At 43.6% G+C, this 19,854-nt stretch overlaps 1 protein-coding gene and 1 pseudogene across 2 annotated transcripts; one reads left to right on the top strand and one right to left on the bottom strand.

Annotated features, from left to right (window-relative positions):
• Positions 1-266: 266 nt before the first annotated feature.
• Positions 267-7,847, bottom strand: GGCT (gamma-glutamylcyclotransferase). Of its 2 annotated transcripts, XM_006088740.3 has the most exons (4): positions 7,666-7,847; positions 3,463-3,608; positions 2,401-2,536; positions 267-1,375 (listed from the first exon to the last, which is right to left on the bottom strand). In XM_006088740.3, exons 1-4 carry the CDS (start codon positions 7,807-7,809, stop codon positions 1,232-1,234), a joined length of 570 nt encoding a protein of 189 aa, XP_006088802.1. In that variant the 5' UTR covers positions 7,810-7,847; the 3' UTR covers positions 267-1,231. The 2 variants fall into 2 exon arrangements, with proteins under 2 accessions (XP_006088802.1, XP_006088803.1); XM_006088741.3 differs by lacking the exon at positions 2,401-2,536 and having other exon boundaries at positions 1,318-1,375.
• LOC111826045 lies at positions 2,552-11,123 on the top strand (annotated as a pseudogene).
• The last annotated feature ends 8,731 nt before the right edge of the window (positions 11,124-19,854 follow it).

The raw sequence follows: 19,854 nt of genomic DNA, 5'->3' as shown, positions 1-19,854 counted from the left end.
TTGGAGGAGTTGAGAACTGGAGGAAACGAGAATATTGGAGGGTATACTTGAAACTAGTGAGGTATTAACAGCTACGAAACATGGTCTCACCTGCAGGCTATGGCTCAGTGTCACTGTAGAATCACAGCTGTAGCTGAAAGTCCTTTGGTCATTTTTCCCAGGAGAACACAATGAATCCTTATTTTATGCTCCTGCAGCTAGTTCACTCACATTCCAGGAACCTGTTTGGAGGTCCAGCTCCCTACATTTCTGAGACAGAGGATAGCTTTTTATAACCAGGATTGCTTTATTCATGACTCTTCTTTCTCCATTTATTCAGTTAATAAATGTTAAGAAGGTGACCATTTCTTTCTAAGCCAAGAATTAATTGTATCTTCGAGAAAACACTTTTTCCTCCTGATCTTGCTTCTTCTACTTTAAAATCTCATTCCAAGGGTGGCCCTGTACAAGCTTAATTCTTCAATAAGAACCAGAATGATGCTAATACTTATTATATGCCAGGTTCTATTTAAGCTCATTACATATATTTACTCCTCAAAACAATCCTAAACATGTGTTTTGGCTGTCCCCACTCTACAGGCAAGGAAATCGAGGCACAGGGTCTCCCAGCTGGAGAGTGGTGTCTGGTTCCAGAGTCTGTGCAATAATCCTCTAACCACAGAGACTGCATATGGCCAAGGGCAGACCTACTATGTGTGATGATTGGAATCTCTAACAAAATGAAATGTAGTACTTTAGTGGGGAATGTAGGATAAATCACACATACATGTATTCCTTGAGGAAGAGTGTGGCAGCTTTTAAATTAAAAAAAAAATTTATTATCAACTGTCTTTGCAGCTTGCTTGCTCTTATGAAGCTGATAAACCAAAAACATTTCCAGAGCAGAGCGATTCACCAGCACCGTCATTAAGTTGCAAATCTATCCTTTGTCACAGAGCAAGAATACACTTCAGATCCACTCAAGAAAATAACTTCACAGAAAAGTGTTCACAGAAAGACCCACATCCATTTACCATGCATTCCAGTGCCTCATGGTCCCCTTTGCAACTGCCTAACTCCTAACCCAGTTTCTTTTTATAGTCCAAAAACAAGGAACCACTCAGAGATATCCCCTCAGAGCACTGTTGAAAATATATTAAACGTAGAGATATCCCAGATCCCTGTTCCAAATATTAAAAATATATTAAATGAGCACATAGAGAAAATATCCATAGGTATAGTCTATTATGTTCTAATGAGTGTTTGTTTCCTTGCTTTTGATAATGTCTTCAATTTCTTCCGAGACCCTTCCTCTGTAGTCATTTGGCTCTATTGCATTTAACTTCTTTTGATACTCCAGGGGCAAACCATTCTCTTTGGCGCCCATGCAAATGACCTAGAAATAGTAAAATAAATAAAAACACCTCTTTTAGTATTTAACTTAGTATACCACAGCTTTATTTGCAGTATCAAAGCATGAAATATTAGCTTTCAGATAATTTTAGAGTAACTCTAGAATAAATAATTCTAGAACAAAATGGAGATATGCTCACTTCTTTCACAATAAGGATGAATGTGCAGGGAATTTTCAAAGCCACCTGCTAGGTCCTCATGGAATATGAACTCTACTCAGTAGTATGACAAAGAACTTTTATATTAAGACAAAAAACTTTTTTATAGACTATGCATAATCTTTTAAGAAAAAACTATTCTTAAAAAAAAATTAAAGTTTACAGGGAGCAGTTTTCATTGAATCCCAGAGTCTAGTCTGCCGATGAATTAGACATGAAGAAGTAAAGTCCAACCGTATTCAGTGGTACTTTCCAGATCCACACCAGGCTAATCGGCTAGGTTCCTTACTGGGAAATTCCAGAGCTGGCCTGGAACTGGGCCACCCCTCTGGGTGCCGTGTCCTGGTTGGGCCTGCTAACAATTCCTAACTTGGGGTTTCTGAAAAGGGATGTGGAGGTCTCTACCCACATTTTTTTCCTGTGCTTGTGGGGAGTGGTTTCCTGAAAGGCAGTGTGACTTTTTTTTTTTTTTCTATCTAGGGATGGAAAACATTTCAGCAGTAGGAAATATGTATTTTTCCCAATGCATATTGGTGTTCATGTTTTGTGGAGAGAAAATCGATTACAAAAGCCCGCATATAGGAAGAAAATACGTGTCTAGAATTATGACTCATATATTTCTAACAGCGTTTTAAAATAAAGTTTTAGGAATATAGTTCTATCATTACAAATAAATCTGAATATTGTATTTTAGGTAAATAACTATCATTGTTATATTTAAAATTTTTTATTAAAATGAATTGTTTATGTAGAATTTAAAACACATAAAGTTTTTAAAAAACAAGATATTCTTTAGATTAGTTCAGTGAAAATTAAGAGGAATCACCAAAAATCTTAGTAAGTAGCTTACCTTTTTATACTGGGGTGAAGGGGGAGCGCTCTCATAATCTCTCATCTGGTAACTTCGACAGGTTATTTTTTTTCCTTCTTGAGTGTAAACATTAATTTCCATTGGGGCATATGTTCCACTATTAACCCCTTCTTGCCTGAAACCAGAACAGCCAAATTTTAATCATACTTGACTTAGCCAAATTAGCTTACTGGATTAAGAATTAAACTATCTATGGATGTATTTGCTCCCTCTGTATTTTGGGATATAGAACATATTATAATCCTACCACATCCAAAGTAAACTCAGCATTTCCATTAGAAAACCCTAGGTTTACTATTATTTGTTATACTTCTAACAGATCTCTATATTTATTTTATGTAAAAACATGCTTCAATGTAGCTATTTTCATCTGTATATACCCAAGACATCAGTCTCTCGGCTACAGAAAGTGGACTGTGTGCTGACAGCAGGAGGGTATCCAGCCAGAGCAGAGTAGCTGATGGCTTCACAGGTGAGTGAAGCACCACGCGGGTCAGATAATCTGCTCTTTGCAAATCTACTCATTTCTGCCAACTTCCTCTGTACTAAATGCTCTGCCTCACAACTCATGGGAATTCTAGTTATAAAAAGTATGAAAGCATTCCTAGTATAAGTTTTTACAAATTATTATTTCTTTTTACTGATTCAACTGCCACCGTAAAGAATTAGTTTTTAAAAACTGGCTCTAAAACGACTACTTCCGAAATCAATAAACATATGTGACAATTTAAAAAATCTTCATGCTTTTTCACCATATGAAACTATGAAGATTTATATAAGACAAACAGAATGAAAATAAGGACTTCCATCTTTTACAGAAGGGTTAACACATGTCACCCCCAAATCTCAATCAGAAAGTGTGACCTTCTAGGCTTTTCTTTTTAGGAAATGCACATTATACCTTTTATGTTAACTCTAAAGTGTAAAGAATACGTCTGTAGTATATGGTTTTGAAAAACCAACACATAAAGATACACATCCTTGCATATGATCCACTTTCGGAATTTGTAATTATTTAACTTATAATTAGAAGCCACCTACTTATCCAGAGAACTTAAATTGCTTTTGTTCATTTTCCATACTACTCCCCACACTTCATCGCCAGGACTTTGAAAAATGGTGGCTATACCTCCATGCCAAGTTTCACTTGTTTTGCCTTGGAAATTGCCAAAGTCAAGCTTAAAATCCTACAAAGAAAACCAAAGTGACATGATCAATATTCTCTTGAACCAAAATTTCCTCAAAAAAGAAAAAAAAAGATTTACCTTGAACTTTATGCAATTAAAATATAAACTTTGAGTTCCTTCTATGTGTAAGAAGCTGTGGAAAATAGAAAGATAAACAAAAACCCAGATCTCAAGGACTGTATGTATTTTTCATATTCTTTAAAAATGAAATGTATACTGAATAGGTACAGTATCTTACCATAAACAAAAGGTTTAAGTGGGAAGAAAAATCCCATAATCCCAATGCCTTAACAACTATTTTCATTTTTGAAAATTACTTCCCAGCCTATTTACAGATAGATTTTTAACTTAGAAGCAATCACAGTGTACATAATTATTGAAACTGGGTGAAAGCTACATAGGGGTTATAATATTATCTCTACTTTTTGGATGTAAGGAGCATTAACTAGTATATATCACTATGTTTGCCCTAAGGGAGCTGGCATTTGAGGGTAATTTGTATACATATGAACACTAATCTAATATTCATAAACTGTACTAATATATCTATAATTATCATAAAAGCAACTAACACACTGGAAAATTACTGGGTTCTATATACATACCTGTGCTATGAGCTTTATATGGACTCTCATTTGTATCTTGCCTAATAACCTTATTATACCCATTTCACAGCAAGAAAAACTGTGGCTTACAAAGATTAAGCAACTTGCCTAAGGTCTCCTGACTAGTAAGTAATGAAGCCAGGTTTCCAGTTTAGCTTCTTCCCTCACAGGGAAGGCACAGTCCTGGGGAAGATGAAAAGTCCTTACTTGGCTGTTTGATCTAGGAAGATTGCTTTCCATCTTTCCAGAAATTAGTTCCCTTAATGATAAAGTGAAAAAGGATGGGATCAATAATAAGTCTAAGGTTTATATTTTATCCTTTAACTTTATTTTCTTAAAAACCTTCTCAGACATTTTAGGAAAAAGGTTTTTTCAGTGACCAGTACCTTCAGCTGGTATCCTGGATATTCTAGGACCAAGTGCCCCATCAAAGGATCTGATAAAAATTACCACCACACTAGGAACTGGTTGTCTATTGCTAAATGCAAGAGACAATTTTCATGCTTCATCTTGTTCCAGTTCTCACCTGCTTCTGACACAGTTAACCAACCCTGTCTTGATCTGCTTCCTTCCTGACTTTCAGGTTGTTCCTTGATCTCAATTACCTTTGCCAACTCCTCCTCGACTACCTGGTCTTTAAATGTTGGGGTGCCTAAGAGTTCAGTTTAGGCCCTTTTCTCTGTTCATTCAGTAGTCTGCTCAAGACAATCTCAACCCTCCAATAACTTCAAATATCATCTAATATTCCAATCATCTTTTAACCCAACCCAAATCTCTCTCTGGGCTTCAAAAGTGCTTAAAGCAAGCCGTGTACATTCCGAGTACTTAATAAATGTTCATTAATATTGTTCTGCTCACTTGGATGTAAAACTAGCATCTCAAATTTAGTACGTGCAAACCGAGCTTGATTTCCCCTACCTAACCTGATTCTCCTCTTTAAAAACATCACCCACCCTGTTATTGCACCAACAACCTTAGTCATCCCTATTATCTCTTCCTGCCTTCATCATCAATCACTGTTGACACTGTTACCTCCTAAATATCCCCCAAACATGGTGTTTCTGCTGTCCTTGGGCAGATGATGACACTGTTACTCCCTAAATATCCCCTAGACCAGGGGTGGGCAAACTTTTTGACTCGAGGGCCACAATGGGTTCTTAAACTGGACCGGAGGGCCGGAACAAAAGCATGGATGGAGTGTTTGTGTGAACTAATATAAATTCAAAGTAAACATCATTACATAAAAGGGTAAGGTCTTTTTTTTTTTTAGTTTTATTCATTTCAAACGGGCCGTAGTTTGCCCACGGCTGCCCTAGACCCACCTACCCTCCACTGCTCCCACTCAAGGTGCCATCATCTTTAGTACGGAGCTTTTTAACTGGGCTCCCCACACCCCCTATTGCCACCCCTACCCCTTCCAATCCATTTCCCACATCAACCAGAAGAGGTAAATTAAAGATGTAAATCTGATCGTTCCTTTGCTTAAATTCCACGGTGGGTCTTCTCCTGCTCTCAAGATAAAACCAGTCTTCTTTGACCTGTGGTCCTGCAACATGTGGCCCTTCCCTACCTCTGCAGCCCTCATGCAACATCTCCTCACACACTCAGCTCCAGCCTCACCAGCCGGGTGACCCAGCTTCTCTCCTGAGGTCTTTTGCACACACCATTCCTTCTGTTTGTTTCTTCCCTCCCCGATCATTCAGGTTTTGGCTTAAGCAATCACATTTTCAAGAAGAGCTTTACTGAACATTCCGGTTAGGTCAGGTCTCCATGTCATACACTCTTATAGCACCTTGTATGTCTCCTTAATAGTAATTTTTTAAAAAGGCCACTTTTTTAGAGCAGTTTTAGGTTCACAGCAAAATTGAGACGAGGGTAAAACTCTTCTCCGTTTTAAGACTAACCATACCTGTAACTGGATAATCATTTTCTTGATAGCTCCCCTTGTCATCTCAACTACAAAGTATCTGAACTTCTTTCCCACATTTGGGGGACTCCCTACCTTATGCATGTGGGGTGGGGGGGTAGAGAGTGCCAGAGCTCAACTCCCAGTTTTGAAGCTTTGAACGCCAGAAGTTGGTTCTCCCAGCTTTGCTTGGGCACGTGACCAAGATCTACCCAACCTGGACAGCCCGCCCCCCCTCCCTGAGTCTTAATTATGCCCAAGGACAGCAGAAACTCCACCCTGGTGGTGGCGGCCACATCTGGGTTTCAGGATCTGCAGGGGTGTAGTGACAGCGGCAGGCAGGGTCCATCCAGCACAGATGGTGCTGGCGCTGCATGAGGCAGTGCCCATGTTCAGCAGGGGTGCAGCCCTGGCCTCCCGGGCTGCTCCTGTCTGTGACACTGGCTGTATTACCATTGCAATGCCTCCCTTTACGCCTGCCTGTTTTGTCAGCTTTGTGGTCCCAACTTCCTGGTCACTCTGTAAGCTCTCCAACAGCCTTTCAATGCACTCTTTTTCCTGCCTAAACCAGCCACTTTCTGTTGCTTGCAACTAAGAACCCTGATGATGACGGCAGAGGCCCTGTTTGTTGAGCTCAACAAGCAAAATGGTTTTGTGACATAATCTGTCTGTGTGCTTCTCCTATAGCCTGGAAGGTCCTCAAAGCAGCCAGCGCTACTCAATCATCTCTGTGTCTCCAGGTAAGTAAGTGCTGGGAAAACATGCAACTAAGAACCCTGATGATGACAGCAGAGGCCGTGTTTGTCGAGTTCAACATGCCAAAAGGTTTCGTAACATAATTTGTCCGCGTGCTTCTCCCATAGCCTGGAAGGTCCTCAAAGCAGCCAGCTCTATGCAATCATCTCTGTGTCTCCAGGAAAGTAAGTGCTGGGAAAAAAGGAATAAATGGGCTGAGCTGAAGAGCATGAGTTTTACCCAGGTGGGCTCCGGTTCATCCAGCCACTTGACGGAGCACAGCCCTTAGGAGGAATAAGACATGGTTCCAGCGTTCAGGGCCCCTCGGGTTGGGGGGGAGGGGGGCGGTGAGGGATGACGAAAGACAGGAACACGCATTTTTACAACACCAGGTGTCAAGTCCGGTAGCAAAGATACCCACAGAACAGAAGGCAGCTGATTCCCTGCCTTGGGTCAGAGACAGCTGCTCCGAGGTCTGAACGGAATGGGTTCTGTGAGGATGCCCCTAAGTCAGTGGGCGAGAGGCGGCCGGAGCTGGGCAGAACGAGCAGCTTGTGGGAAGGATAGGAGGACAGGAGGGAGCCACGGCGGCCTGGGGGCAGGCTCCCTGGGGGCAGGCTCCCTGGGGGCACCGTTGCTGGGGTGGCAGCGCTCAGTAGGGGGTCAGCACGGGGCCGCGAGGGCGAGGTGGGCTTGCCCAGAAGGCACTTCGTGAAGATAAGCCGTAATCTTACAGGTTAGAGCTGCGTCCCGGGGCCCCTGGTCCGTGGGGTGGGCACCACGTCGCAGGGGCCGGGCGGGGAGCACTGACCTGCAGGCGGGCCACGCAGCAGAACGCGGCCGAGGGGTTTCGGAGTTGGATCCGCTCGGTCAGCAGGTTGCTGCCATAGGCGAAGTACAGAAAGCTCTCCTCCTCCTCCTGGCCCCGCAGGTCCTCGCAGCCCGAGCTCGCCATGACTCACCAGGCGCCCCGCGTCCGCAGCAGGGGTCGGAGGAGAGGACGGCGACGGCAGCGCGGCCCCGGGCGACCCCAGCTCAGCGGCCACCGCCCCCGGAGTTAGGGGGAAAGGTGGGAAGTGTGGGCCGGGCGAGTCGGGAGCGAGCGCCCTTCTGATTGGCTGTCGGTCCTAACGATGCCAGTCGCCCCTGCTGATTGGCCAGACCCACCGCCCGCGATCCACTTTCCTCTTGGACTCGGAAATGCTCAGTCCGGCGGCGACCGGGGTCTGGTTCCTCATTGGACACGCCTTCTCTTGTCCCGCCTCCGTGGTCAAGGCCGCCTCTGATTGGCGAGCGGTCCGGCGCTACGCGGTGTCAGGTCAGGTCGCGTGGGCTCGGTTCGGCGGTCGCGGCGCGGGTCGGCACCAGGTTTCTCCCTCTCGGGCGTGGGCCGGGGCGGGGGGGCGCGCGTGTGGGTGGAGGCCGTGTGTGCGCCCCAGGGAGTTCCGGGCAGGTCTGGGGCGAAACAGCGGCCCTGGTAGGGCAGTTTCCTCACCCGCCGCTCGCCTCCGGCCCGGTTTGGATGAGTCGGTCAGGGCGGGTCTATTCACCCCGCGCCGCTTCCCGCACCCCAGCCCTGATGGTCTCCCCGATGCCTCTTCTAGGGACCCTCTGCCTCCGGGAGGAGTCCCTCTGAGCGTCCCGGGCTCCCTTCCCTGGCGGAAGTGCTGTGCCGGTTCCAATTCCGACGCTGCCGGTTGGCGTAAGTATTGCCATTAAGTGCACAACCCCCCCGGGTACAATAAGATATAAAAGTATTGAAACAATGGACTAAAACCCTATCTGGCTAACTCTGAAGTGAAGGGATTACTATGAACTCCGGGCCTAGAAGCGAGTCTTCGACACCCAGATTTTGACCCCTAAATGCCATTCTCCGCCAAAAGGTACCGGGGCGCCATGGAGAAGGGGCTGGGGCCCGGTCAGGAGCTGGGAGTGCGTGAGTTCTTGGACTGTCTCCTGACAGGAAGTCGGGAAGTATCCAAGAAGAAAGAGGTTCTTTTATTATTTTCATTTTAAGTATATCTTTATTGATTTCAGAGAGGAAGGGAGAGGGGGGGAGAGAGAGAAACATCAGTGATGAGAGAGAATCGTCGATGGCTGCCTCCTGCAGGTCCCCTACTGGGGATCGAGCCCGCAACCCGGACATGTGCCCTTGACCAGAATGAAACCTGGGACCCTTCAGTCCGCAGGCTGGTGCTCTATCCACTGAGCCACACCAGCCAGGGCGAAAAAGAGGGTCTTTTAAAAGGACCCGGGAGCCAGCTTGACGGAATGAATGCCCACTGGCCACAGTTAGAACAATTTGAGGGTCAAAAAGAATGACTGCAGTTGGTTGAAAATGTCAAACGTGTAAAAGTCATTTCCTGGAAAGAGTGAGCCAAATCTAAAAAAAAAAGAACCTCAATAATTTCTAGAAATCTCTGTTTGCCATGTTACGGGTGGTGACTATTACACCAGCTCTTTACTCTGAAAAGCGGTAAGTGGAGAAAATAAACATTTATCCCGCCTTTCTAGTTGGAGGAGCATTTCAGAGTCATCAGACAGCCCCCGTTGATGTGCAAACCGCTGTTAATGAAACCATTTGGTGCAAGGGTGATAGGGAACAGAATGTTAACCGGTGCACAATTATTCCCCAGGGATTACTTGCTGGTCATCAGGAGGAAAACAAGGACAGTGGGAAAATGTGGCCTCTCCCATCTTAGCCTAGATGAATCTTACCGCCACGAAACGTGGGCCATGACATTGTTGTGTCTCCAGCATCATCTGTGAGTATTGTTCCCCAAAATCTTTAACTTCAACATAATAAAGCAGGAACTACAGGATTGAAGGGGGGGAAAAAATGACACCAAGAGGAAAAATCTAAAGCAAACGATAGGACATACTGCAGAGCAAATAGCTTAGTCTCTTACATTAAGCCGGTGTCATTTAATGAAATTAAGTCCTTCGCTGCTCGTCTGGAACCATGGTGCCCTCACTGTGGAAGGGACTGGTGGGCGTCGGCCTCTTCGCTCTAGCCCACGCAGCCTTCTCCGCTGCACAGCATCGTTCTTACATGCGGTTGACAGAAAAGGAAGACGATTCCCTGCCGATAGATATAGTTCTTCAGATACTTCTGGCTTTTGCAGTTACCTGTTACGGCATAGTTCATATTGCAGGGGAGTTTAAAGACATGGATGCTACTTCAGAACTAAAAAATAAGACATTCGACACTTTAAGGAATCACCCATCGTTTTACGTCTTCAATCATCGTGGTAGAGTCCTGTTCCAGCCTTCGGATACAGCAAATTCTTCGAACCAAGATGCGTTGTCTTCTAACACATCCTTGAAGTTACGAAAACTTGAATCACTGCATCGTTGAGATTTTTACAAATCATAACCACAGGACAGGACACAGAGCTGGAATATTGGCGTTTGGGGTATATAAAACACCTCCCCCCACCGATATGTATTTTGATCTTTCAGACCTAATTTTTTAAAAGTTTATGCCCCTGTTTTTATACTGTTAAATCATTGATGCAGTATAAAATATCTGTGAAATGAGTCTTTGATCTTTCATAGAGTTCTTTCTTTTTTTCGTTTAAAACAAATTGGCATCTTTTGTAAAAGTCACTGTTTTGAACACATTTCTTCGAAGGAAAAAAAAGTTGATGTTTTTGTAATTGTTTTCTCAGATTTCTTTTCCTTTTGCACTACAGTTTTTAGGACCCTTTTGGAAACAGCGTGACTGCTGCATTTTGCTGCATGAACGATAATAAAACGGTCTTCAGTTCTTAACAAGTGGACTTCTCTGCAGAGATTTAAAAAGGTGACATCAGTTTTTCGTAGGCCCTCTAAAAAGGGGCTCTGCTTCAGGAGTTACTTGCCAGATTTTAATTTATCCCTCACTTCTCACCCCACCCGACTCCCATATACCTTCTAACATCAGCTATCTCGTTGCATCACTTCTCTGGAGTTCTGTGTGCAGTGAGCAATTTTTGTATCAGAAATTCTTTGTCATAACAAATATACTTAACAGATTCAACTTGCTGTAAAGCTACTTGTATTCTCTTTGTTTATCTGTAAAAAATTTCCCTAATTGGTTATGTGGTGTAAGAATGTTGAAGATACACCAAAAGACCCTTTGGGATTTAATTATTCTGCTTATGTAGAAGAAGAAGAATCACTGAGGAAAACTGATTATTTGTCATTAGCCAGTTTAATTTATTCAAATTCTGTTATTTTATTGCATACTATACTAGTGAATTAGTAAAAATAAACTCATTAAAGGAATTGGGCCAAAAATGTTCTAAATATTTGGAACTATCTTTAATTTTTTTTTCATTAATATCATTTAAGAAGTTGTTTTGTGGCTTCTGACTTGTAGCAGGCTTACAGTTTTCCATCTTCATTGTATGTTGCTGAAGATGATACAGAGTAGTACTTTTTTAGGAACAGTAATTTTAGTTTTAGGGAAATTTGGCTAGCCCTTTGGTCTGCAGAAAGCTTAACATTCCTTGGTAGAGAACATTTTATTGAATTCTCAGGTATGAAAACATTGCTTATGTGGAATTGTATAGATGTAGAGGGAATAACTATGCAGATTTGAAAAAGAAATGAGCTTTAGGCAAGAGTCTCCTGATGCCCTTACACTTGATGGCTTTTTTTCCACTAGAAATTAACCTCAGCGCTTCTGTTCTGCCTGGAAACGCATAGCCCCAAAGCAGGAGATTATTTTGTCATTGGGCTTTTATTTTGTTTAGTTTTGTTTTGCCAACCTAGTCTACCTGTGGAATACTAGCTCTGCTCTCTAAGGAGGACAAAGTTGGTAATCTTCTGATAACCTAGAGTAATTTAGAAGTGCGTTAAAGATGTGAAGTCGGGGGTTAAAAGTGGTGATGATAAAATCAAAACTGTGTGAGAAACAGCTCCTTACATAGGTTGTATACCGTCTCCTTGGGGATGACTAGGTTCCCAAGGGCCTCTTGTTTTCTTCTCTTGGGGCTGTCTTCCTTTCCTAATATGCTTTCAGAACAACTTTATGAAGCTATAACTCACATTCCTTATAACTCACCCACTTAAAAGGTACAGTTCAGTGGTTTTGTAATATAGTCACTAGTTGTGCAGCTATGACCACAGTCAATTTGAGAACACCCAAAATAAACTAACCCTTTAGCAGTCATCTCTCATTTCCCCAGATGCCTCCCAGCCCCAAGCAACCACTAATCTACTTTCTCTCTCTCTGATTTGCCTATTCTGGTCCTTTAAATGGATTCATTCAATATCTGGTCTTTCATAACTGGCTTCTTAAAATAATTTTGTTCTGTGGAGAGTGAGAACTTCTCATCTTGAGAACTGTGACTGCTGTGAAAGGAAGTGGTTGGTGAAATCAGTAGACGTAAGACAGAGGGTCAAATTTTATTTATAATGTTATGAGACAGTCCATGACTACCTAGGGTAGTCCCAAAAATGTGATGCAAGCTATCTCAGTCTGCAGTTGACTATTGAAGGCTCTCTAGAATATGGGAAGACTCACTTCTTAATAACCAGGGGACCAGCTACATGTGATGGGCTAATAGCCCAGCTGCACAGTGCAGATCAGTGAGTCAGGCCATAGTGCCCTGTAACTCCGTTCTTCACACGTCCTCCATCCAAAAATGGCTTCTGTGGTCCAAGCTGGGAAAGACTATGTTGTTCACTTCCTCTTGGAGAATCCCAGGGTCCGTGACCATAGGAAGGAATCTGAGAATACCTGTCATGAAGAAACCTGCTGAGCTCGGTTCAGTCCTGACTTTCCCAAGCCTTTGGTGTTGGGAAGCATGTTACCGAGCATGTGGGAAAAGCCTTGGTTTTTGAAGGATGATTGTTCAGTTATTGAAGAACCATATTAACTAAACTCTTAAATTATGCAGAAAATTGAAGACAAGCAATGGTGTTAGCTAGATGTTATTTATTGGTTTAATATGATTTCAGAGCCATTTGTTTATGACTTAAACGAAGTTGTTTTAATCCACCTGTTTATGACAAAGACAACACAAAAGTTGTCTTCAGAAGTGACGCAGTTTTGATACAAGAATGGAGCAGGCTGTGTCCGGAAGTCATCATCTCCTCTGTTGATATGCTGTCGGCAGCTCATCTGCTAGGGACCCCGCTGGGGCTTATCAATAACATGTGGAGAAGCAACTATAGCTATGTTAGGTTTATCTATAGTCTTCGTTTTATATAGAGTATTTAGATGGTAAATACTGACAATATGCGAGGACTATTGAAGAGTCAGTCTGGGCAAGGCGCACTTTGCTGAGCTAGCTCTCTGAAGACCTTGGGGCATTAGCGCCTGTCTTGGTGAGGTGTTGCCTCGCAGACAGTGGCGATAAACCTTGCAGCGACCCCTTTGAGGAATCATCCTGCCCACTAACACGTTCCTTAGCAACGTGCTCTGGCAGCAATGGACTTCTCATTTTGTGCTGGCAGCTGGAAGTCAGCTCCAGGTTGGTTAAGGGTGGCCCGCCCCAGTGCCTACTTGTAGAACAGGTCCACTTCAGCTAAATTTGGGCATTATTTCTTTCACCTCCCCTTGCCTGAATAATAGTATAATTAATCTAGCATTGCTTTGGCATATGTTATTTATGATCTTTTTAAGAGACATTATCCTGGATGCTATTCGCTTGTGACATTCCCTCAATGAACTGGTGTTAAATAAATGGCTGGCAAAGACAAAATTAGTCTCTGAGCATAATTTTACCGCCAAAACAAAACACTAGAGAGAGAAGAATTCCAAATCTTTGTACTGTTCTGGTTTGCCGCTGCCTGGTATGGTGAGTGATATAATCTTTTATCACAAATCCAGTCATTGAAATGTTACCAGGCCGGGAACCTGGCCCTGAGCAGGTCTGCCTAGGGCCAGCGGGTAGTGTGTGGGTTCTTGGCTTCATGTAGAAAAGAATTCACAATACAAGCCCAGGTCACTGTGAGTGTATGTTTATTAAAGCTGGGGACAGTGAAACAAGGGAAGGCCTGGACTAGAAGAAGCAACAGGAGAGCCCAGGCTGGGCTGCTTTAGTTCACTGGGAAGTCAGAGAAGAGGCCTTGGAGACACATTCAGGGGATTAGCCTGGGATGAGCTGCCGCTGCCTGTTGCTCCCCTGGTTGCAAGTCTTCATGGAGTCCCTTCGAGTTTAGGAGGTGCATGCCTGTGGGGGAAGCAGAGGGGGCAGGGGAAGGCACAGGGAGAGCACACACTGGGTCCTTTGTCTTGAGGGGTTTTTTTTTCTTGCAGGTGGGAATCTTAGGGGAGATCTCGGGAGGGTTTCAGCAGAACATTCATCAATTTTCCAGGTGTGCTCTTTCAGGGTCAAGGTCTCTGGTGATTGGTTAGTGCCAGGGCAGGGGACTGTTAGTCATTGCAGCTGCTCTGCTGTTGCTTACTTGGTCTGGGCCTGGAGCTAAAATACAACTGGGGCCTAGATGTTATCTGTAGGGAGGTGACCTGTGTCTGCTTAAGTAAGTTGCTAGGCCAGTTTGCTCAGCTGTCTGTCTCAGTTTTCCCATTCCACTTGTCCTGGCTTACTGGCCTGTTCGAGAAATGTTGCTTACCTTTGCTGGTTAAATTTCTGATAATCAGGTTGAAACTGCAGTTATGTATAAAAATACCCATCAACCTCTATTAAATGCAATAATGGTTACAAGCTGGTGAAAATAAGAATTTGATTGCAAGGCTGAGTGAGAAACAAGTGTGATGGAGTCTAAAATTCTCAAACTGGAAAAGGTTTGGCTCCTTGGTCCTTAGTATTTCCCATCCTCCTTCCTTTGCTCCTTGTTTCCTTTAAGGCTGTCAAAGCAGTTGACAGGGTTGTAGAGCGGGTTAGACGGCTTCATGGAAATGTACCTCATTAGCAGCATTGTTAGGCTAGTAGTTTCTTAAAATGTTTCAACTTGCTCTTTAAAACATTTTCGTGTCAGTATTGATTCATGTTTCTCACTACAAATGAGAAATCTTTCCAAATTCCAATTTGGAGGAATTGGTTGGCTTAGCAAGTTCTACTCTCATGTAATAGGATTTTCCATGCTGTCATGAAGTTAAAAATCGCCTCAGTATACACTGAGTGGCCAGATTATTATGACCACCTCATCAGTACAATGAAGTGAATTAGTTATGCAAATAATAATAATAATAAAACCTTGAGAGTATTTGCTTAGGAAGTTTTCAATATTCAGTATTTTTGGAAGTGTCAATGAAGTACCGATGGGGTGGTCATTTATATGAATATCGTTACATGAATTGATAAGGACAAAGTAGATGACTGCCAGTCTGGTTTAGAGTGCACAATATCTGATGGTCTCGAACTAATTCCAGTGAGCAAATAGTAGTCCATATCTATTGTGGAAGCAGGGGTGTTTTCTGGCTTCTCGGCCAGGTGTCAGAGAGGAAGGTTTAGAGGTAACAGGGAGATCATTTAAAAAATATATTTATTAATTAAATTGATTGGGGTGACATTGGTCAACATGGACATACAGGCTTCAGGTGTGGGTTTCTACTTTACAAGATCTGTATATTGCACCATGTGCTCACCCTCCAAAGTCAGATCTTCTGTCACCTTATATTTGGACTCCCTCTGAGGGAGATCATTTTTAGGAAGAATTTCTTCCATCTGGCTTAGAAATTATGAGGAATTAAAATATTTCTTAGGATGAAACTGAGAACACATCCTCTTTTTTTCTTGAAATAATTTCATCCACTCTGTCAAAAATAATCTGTTCTGTAGAGTTGTTTTTCATATAACTTTGCCGACCTCTCATTGTCTAGGAAACAAAAGTAAAAATAAACTCAAAAGACTGAAACCCAGCAAAATAGTTGTTAATATTTATATTAGCAAATTAGGACTAGACCAGAATGGAAGGAATCCTGCTAAAAATAGGAACTGTGAGTAGTTTTGGTCTGCCTGTAAAGACTTTTCCTTCTTAACTTTCCTGGAAAATTCTTATTTAAAATTAAATAAATGTTACCACCTCTATCAAACCACCCCTAACTTCCAGGTAAATACAGTCTTCTATATTTATAATACTTGATCAGTTCCTTTACTATTTCATTAAAACAATTTAATTTTATTTATTTGTTGACATGCTTCCTTCCCCTACTAGACCAGGATGATTACAGAGGGCAGGACTTATCATTCATTCAACAAGTATTTATTGGGTGTTTACCACGCGTCAGCAGGCCATTTTGCTACTGCTCAAGACTGTGGAGTAGTTATCTTTTTCTTCCCAGCACATAGTACATACCTGTCCCATTACTGAGCAGGCATTCAGTAATGAGTCGATAAATAATTGCGTAACTGAGTGAAAGGATGAATAGATGAATGGCCTCCTCTATTGTGTAAGGTAGAAAAGGTACCCATTTTGCAGTGAGGTTTCAGTTTTCCCAAATCGAAAACAGTCAGTGCAGAGAGAAGGTAAGCTCCACAGTGACTCAATTCCTGGTGGGCCTTCGGAGAGCCCAGGGCAGTGCTAGCCTGTGGGGTTCCCTTTTTTGCAATATGCTTGTTGCAGAATACATATAAGGCTTGTTGATTTTTCTCTTAACGCACTCTCCTCTGATAGTGTGCCCCTCTTCCTCAGTAATGTGCTGGACTCTATATAGTTGTTGCAAATCATTTTGACAGCAGGGCGTCCTTTTCCACGGTGAGCCTGAGCCATCCTCAGCTCTGCACTCTCATCAGCAGTTTGCCCACATGGGCGATGTCAGGCTGGCCCAGATTTCATACTTGAGATGAAGGCTCATTACATGGAGTCTGATCTAGTTGTAATAGCAAGTGTGATTTCTGTGGTTGGGTCTGACGTAAAGGAAGAGAGGCACAAAAGAAAACCACCGATTTTCCTTGTTTATTCACGGCGACTAGTGAATGCACACATTTACTAGACTTATTCAGTATAAACTTAAAATTACAGCAATACAGCCCTAACCGATTTGGCTCAGTGGATAGAGCGTCGGCCTGTGGACTCAAGGGTCCCAGGTTCGATCCCGGTCAAGGGCATGTACCTTGGTTGCGGGCACATACCCAGTGGGGAGTGTGCGGGAGGCAGCTGATCGATGTTTCTCTCTCATCGATGTTTCTAGCTCTCTGTCCCTCTCCCTTCCTCTCTGTAAAAAATCAATAAAATATATTTTAAAAAATTACAGCATACATATAAAAAACTTCTGTGAAATTAAACTTTTCTACAGATTTAATTTTAATTACACAAGCCTGTCTTCATAAGTAAAAACAGGCAAACTAATTTGCCAATTTTTTAACATATGCATGTGGAAAACCTATTTTATTATATAATGGACTTTCAGCTTTAACGGACACCCCCTCACCCGAATTAGCCTGAAATTGACGTTTTACCTATATGAGTATAAAAGAAAATATTCTTGTAAGTATAGGAAAATATACATAACCGAGTTTTTCCAGCCTTTACCAGGATGTGGGGAGAATTAGGGAGTCTTGTAGCAGTTATAACTCTTGTCCCTACCTGAGAATGCAAGACTTACAAATCCTTACAAATTTCTTTCCAAATAATCTCTCCTTCCATCCCAGGGAATGTCTGTCTGGGAGCTGATCTTGATGGACACAGTGTCCTAAATCATTATTTCCACCAGGTGGCAGCAGTACACCAACAGCCTTCATGAAGATCACTGAGCCCTCAGAGTGTGACCAAGAATTCTTTCCTCCCCTTTACATTACTATTAAAGAGTTCTCAATGAGACAAAGTTTTTTTGTTCCTCTTAGACCAGCGGTCGCCAACCGGTGGTCTGCAGACCACTGGTGGTCCCTGAGGTCTGAAAGGTTGGCGGCCGCTGCCTTAGACTGTCGAGTTGGTTTTAGGCAGGTTTCCAAAAGCATTTCACCTGAACTCCACATCACTCATGGCAGGAGGGTATATGGATGGGTCATTAAGTCAAGATAAAATCTTTTTAATAGCCAAACAAAGACCCAAGGGCCAGAAGGACCCAGAGCAGGGGTCCTGTGTAAAACTTTTTAAACGGGGCCAGTTCACTGTCCCTCAGACCGTTGGAGGACCGGACTATAGTTTTTAAAAAAACTATGAACAAATTCCTATGCACACTGCACATATCTTATTTTGAAGTAAAAAAACAAAACGGGAACAAATACAATATTTGTATTTGCATGTGGCCTGCGGGCCGTAGTTTGAGGACCCCTGACCTAGAGTATATGAATAGATGGTAAAAAAAGGAATAGACATTTCCAGAAATGGATCATATTTTAATTTGAAACCCATGGTGGACAGGGTGGCTGCGTTTTCCCATGGTAAGGAGTGTAGGGTTAACAGTGCTTACACTGGGCTGTGCTATCATTTGGTTCCTTTGATCTTCAAGTTGAGTGTGACGCTTCAGCAAAGAGCTGGTCCAGGAAAAACGCCACTCACTCAAAGATAAGTCATCAGAAAGGAAGCCTCAAAGGATCTCTAATGTATAAGGATCTCTCATATATATAGTAGTAAATATATAAGCTTAGGAAAGGGACAGGCAAAGCATGTGGCAGATGCAGAATCATCACCAGGAAAATGCTGCTGTGCAATGTCACCCCAAGAAATTTAATTTAAAAAAGGAATTGCATAGCCCAGCCCACGTGGCTCAGTGGTTGAGCATGGACCTATGAACCAGGAAGTCAGGGATCAATTTCCCGTCAGGCACATGCCCAGGTTGTGGACTTGATCCCCATTGTGGGGCATGCAGGAGGCAGCCAATCAATGATTCTCTTTCATCATTGATGTTTCGCTCTCTCCTCTCTGAAATCAATAATATATATGTGTGTGTGTGTGTGTGTGTGTGTGTGTGTGTATGAATTGCATAAAAAATATTTTAAAAAGGAAAATGCTGCCGAAAAGCAGATGAAAGCTGTCACCAAACAATTGCCAGGCATTTCAAAACAAAATGATTGCCTCCTAGAAGAGAGAGTACAGGAAAAACTGGAAAAATAAAATGAAGAAAAATCGAAATTAGCCCAACACATTACTTTTGTAGTCCCTCTATGCAGAGGGAATTCAGCTTTCCTGGCTAGCCAGCCCACCCCTGGGGCAGGAGGAAGGGAGCGAGGCATCGCAGGGCAGCGGCAGGTCAGCCCATGCCAGGCCACGCAGGGGTCCCGCGCTCCCGGATGCTCATCGCCACACCCCTGCGTTGTCCTGTTCCCCAGCCTGCCCCTCGCCTTTCCTCATCTGTGCTGGTTCAAATCCTGCTCGCGCTGAAGAGTACCGACCTCCCAAAGCCCGTCGCTCCTCCTCCCTCTCCCCCAGCGTTTGTCTTGACGTGGGCGAGGCACGGGCGTGCGACGATGGGCGAATCACCTACCTCTCTAGCCTGCTTCCTTCTCTGAGCTCGGGCAGCACTGAATCTAAGTCCCTACGTGACTTGATGTTTGACGACCCTGGAAAGCCCAGGGGGCGAGAGATGAGACGCAGCGTGTGTTTTCCCGCGGGTCAGCGCGAGTGTCAATGCCGGTGGACACGCGGGACTTTCCTTCGCGTCTCGGACGGACTGCGTCCTCGGGTGTCCACCCTCTTGGGGTGGCCGGACGCATCCCTGTGCACATATGTTCGCCGGGGGCTACCGAGTCCTCCCGGCTCTCCCGACGCCCCGAGTGGACCCAGCATCCTCGGGGTCCGAAGGATCCCGGGCCCTTCCGGGCTTCTGTGTAGGATCTGCCGTCGGGGTAGCGCCGCGCCTGCGTGTGGAAAGTGGGAAAGTGCGGCTGCGCGCTCCCCGGGAGCCTAGTCACGGGCAAGTCCTTGATGTTTCGGTACCATATGGTGAATAACTTTCGGCCCTCGAGTCAAAGATCCGGTCGAGCCATAGCCCTGCCCTAACCGGGGCTCCTAGAACCCCTCTGCTAGATCGTCTGTGGAACACCACAAAGTTTTTGCCGCCATGAAATAAAAAGGGACTATTCTATGTTTTATGGAGTGAATGCTAAGTTTGGGTGTGGGATTCGCGAGAGAGGGTATTGCAAAGTGTTTTGCTACTATC

The sequence above is a fragment of the Myotis lucifugus genome, unplaced genomic scaffold, assembly GCF_000147115.1.
Source record: "Myotis lucifugus unplaced genomic scaffold, Myoluc2.0 scaffold_52, whole genome shotgun sequence".
Lineage (NCBI taxonomy): Eukaryota > Metazoa > Chordata > Mammalia > Chiroptera > Vespertilionidae > Myotis > Myotis lucifugus.
Note: the sequence above shows the minus strand (reverse complement) of the source record. Positions and strands in the feature narration are given on the sequence as shown.

Excerpts from the sequence above, each read along its gene's own strand:
- GGCT (XM_006088740.3), bottom strand. The coding sequence starts at position 7,809 with ATGGCGAGCTCGGGCTGCGAGGACCTGCGGGGCCAGGAGGAGGAGGAG. Across the intron at positions 2,537-3,462 it reads AATTTAAGTTCTCTGGATAA|GCAAGAAGGGGTTAATAGTG; the intron begins GTAGGTGGCTTC and ends TTCTGGTTTCAG. Across the intron at positions 1,376-2,400 it reads CTTCACCCCAGTATAAAAAG|GTCATTTGCATGGGCGCCAA; the intron begins GTAAGCTACTTA and ends TACTATTTCTAG.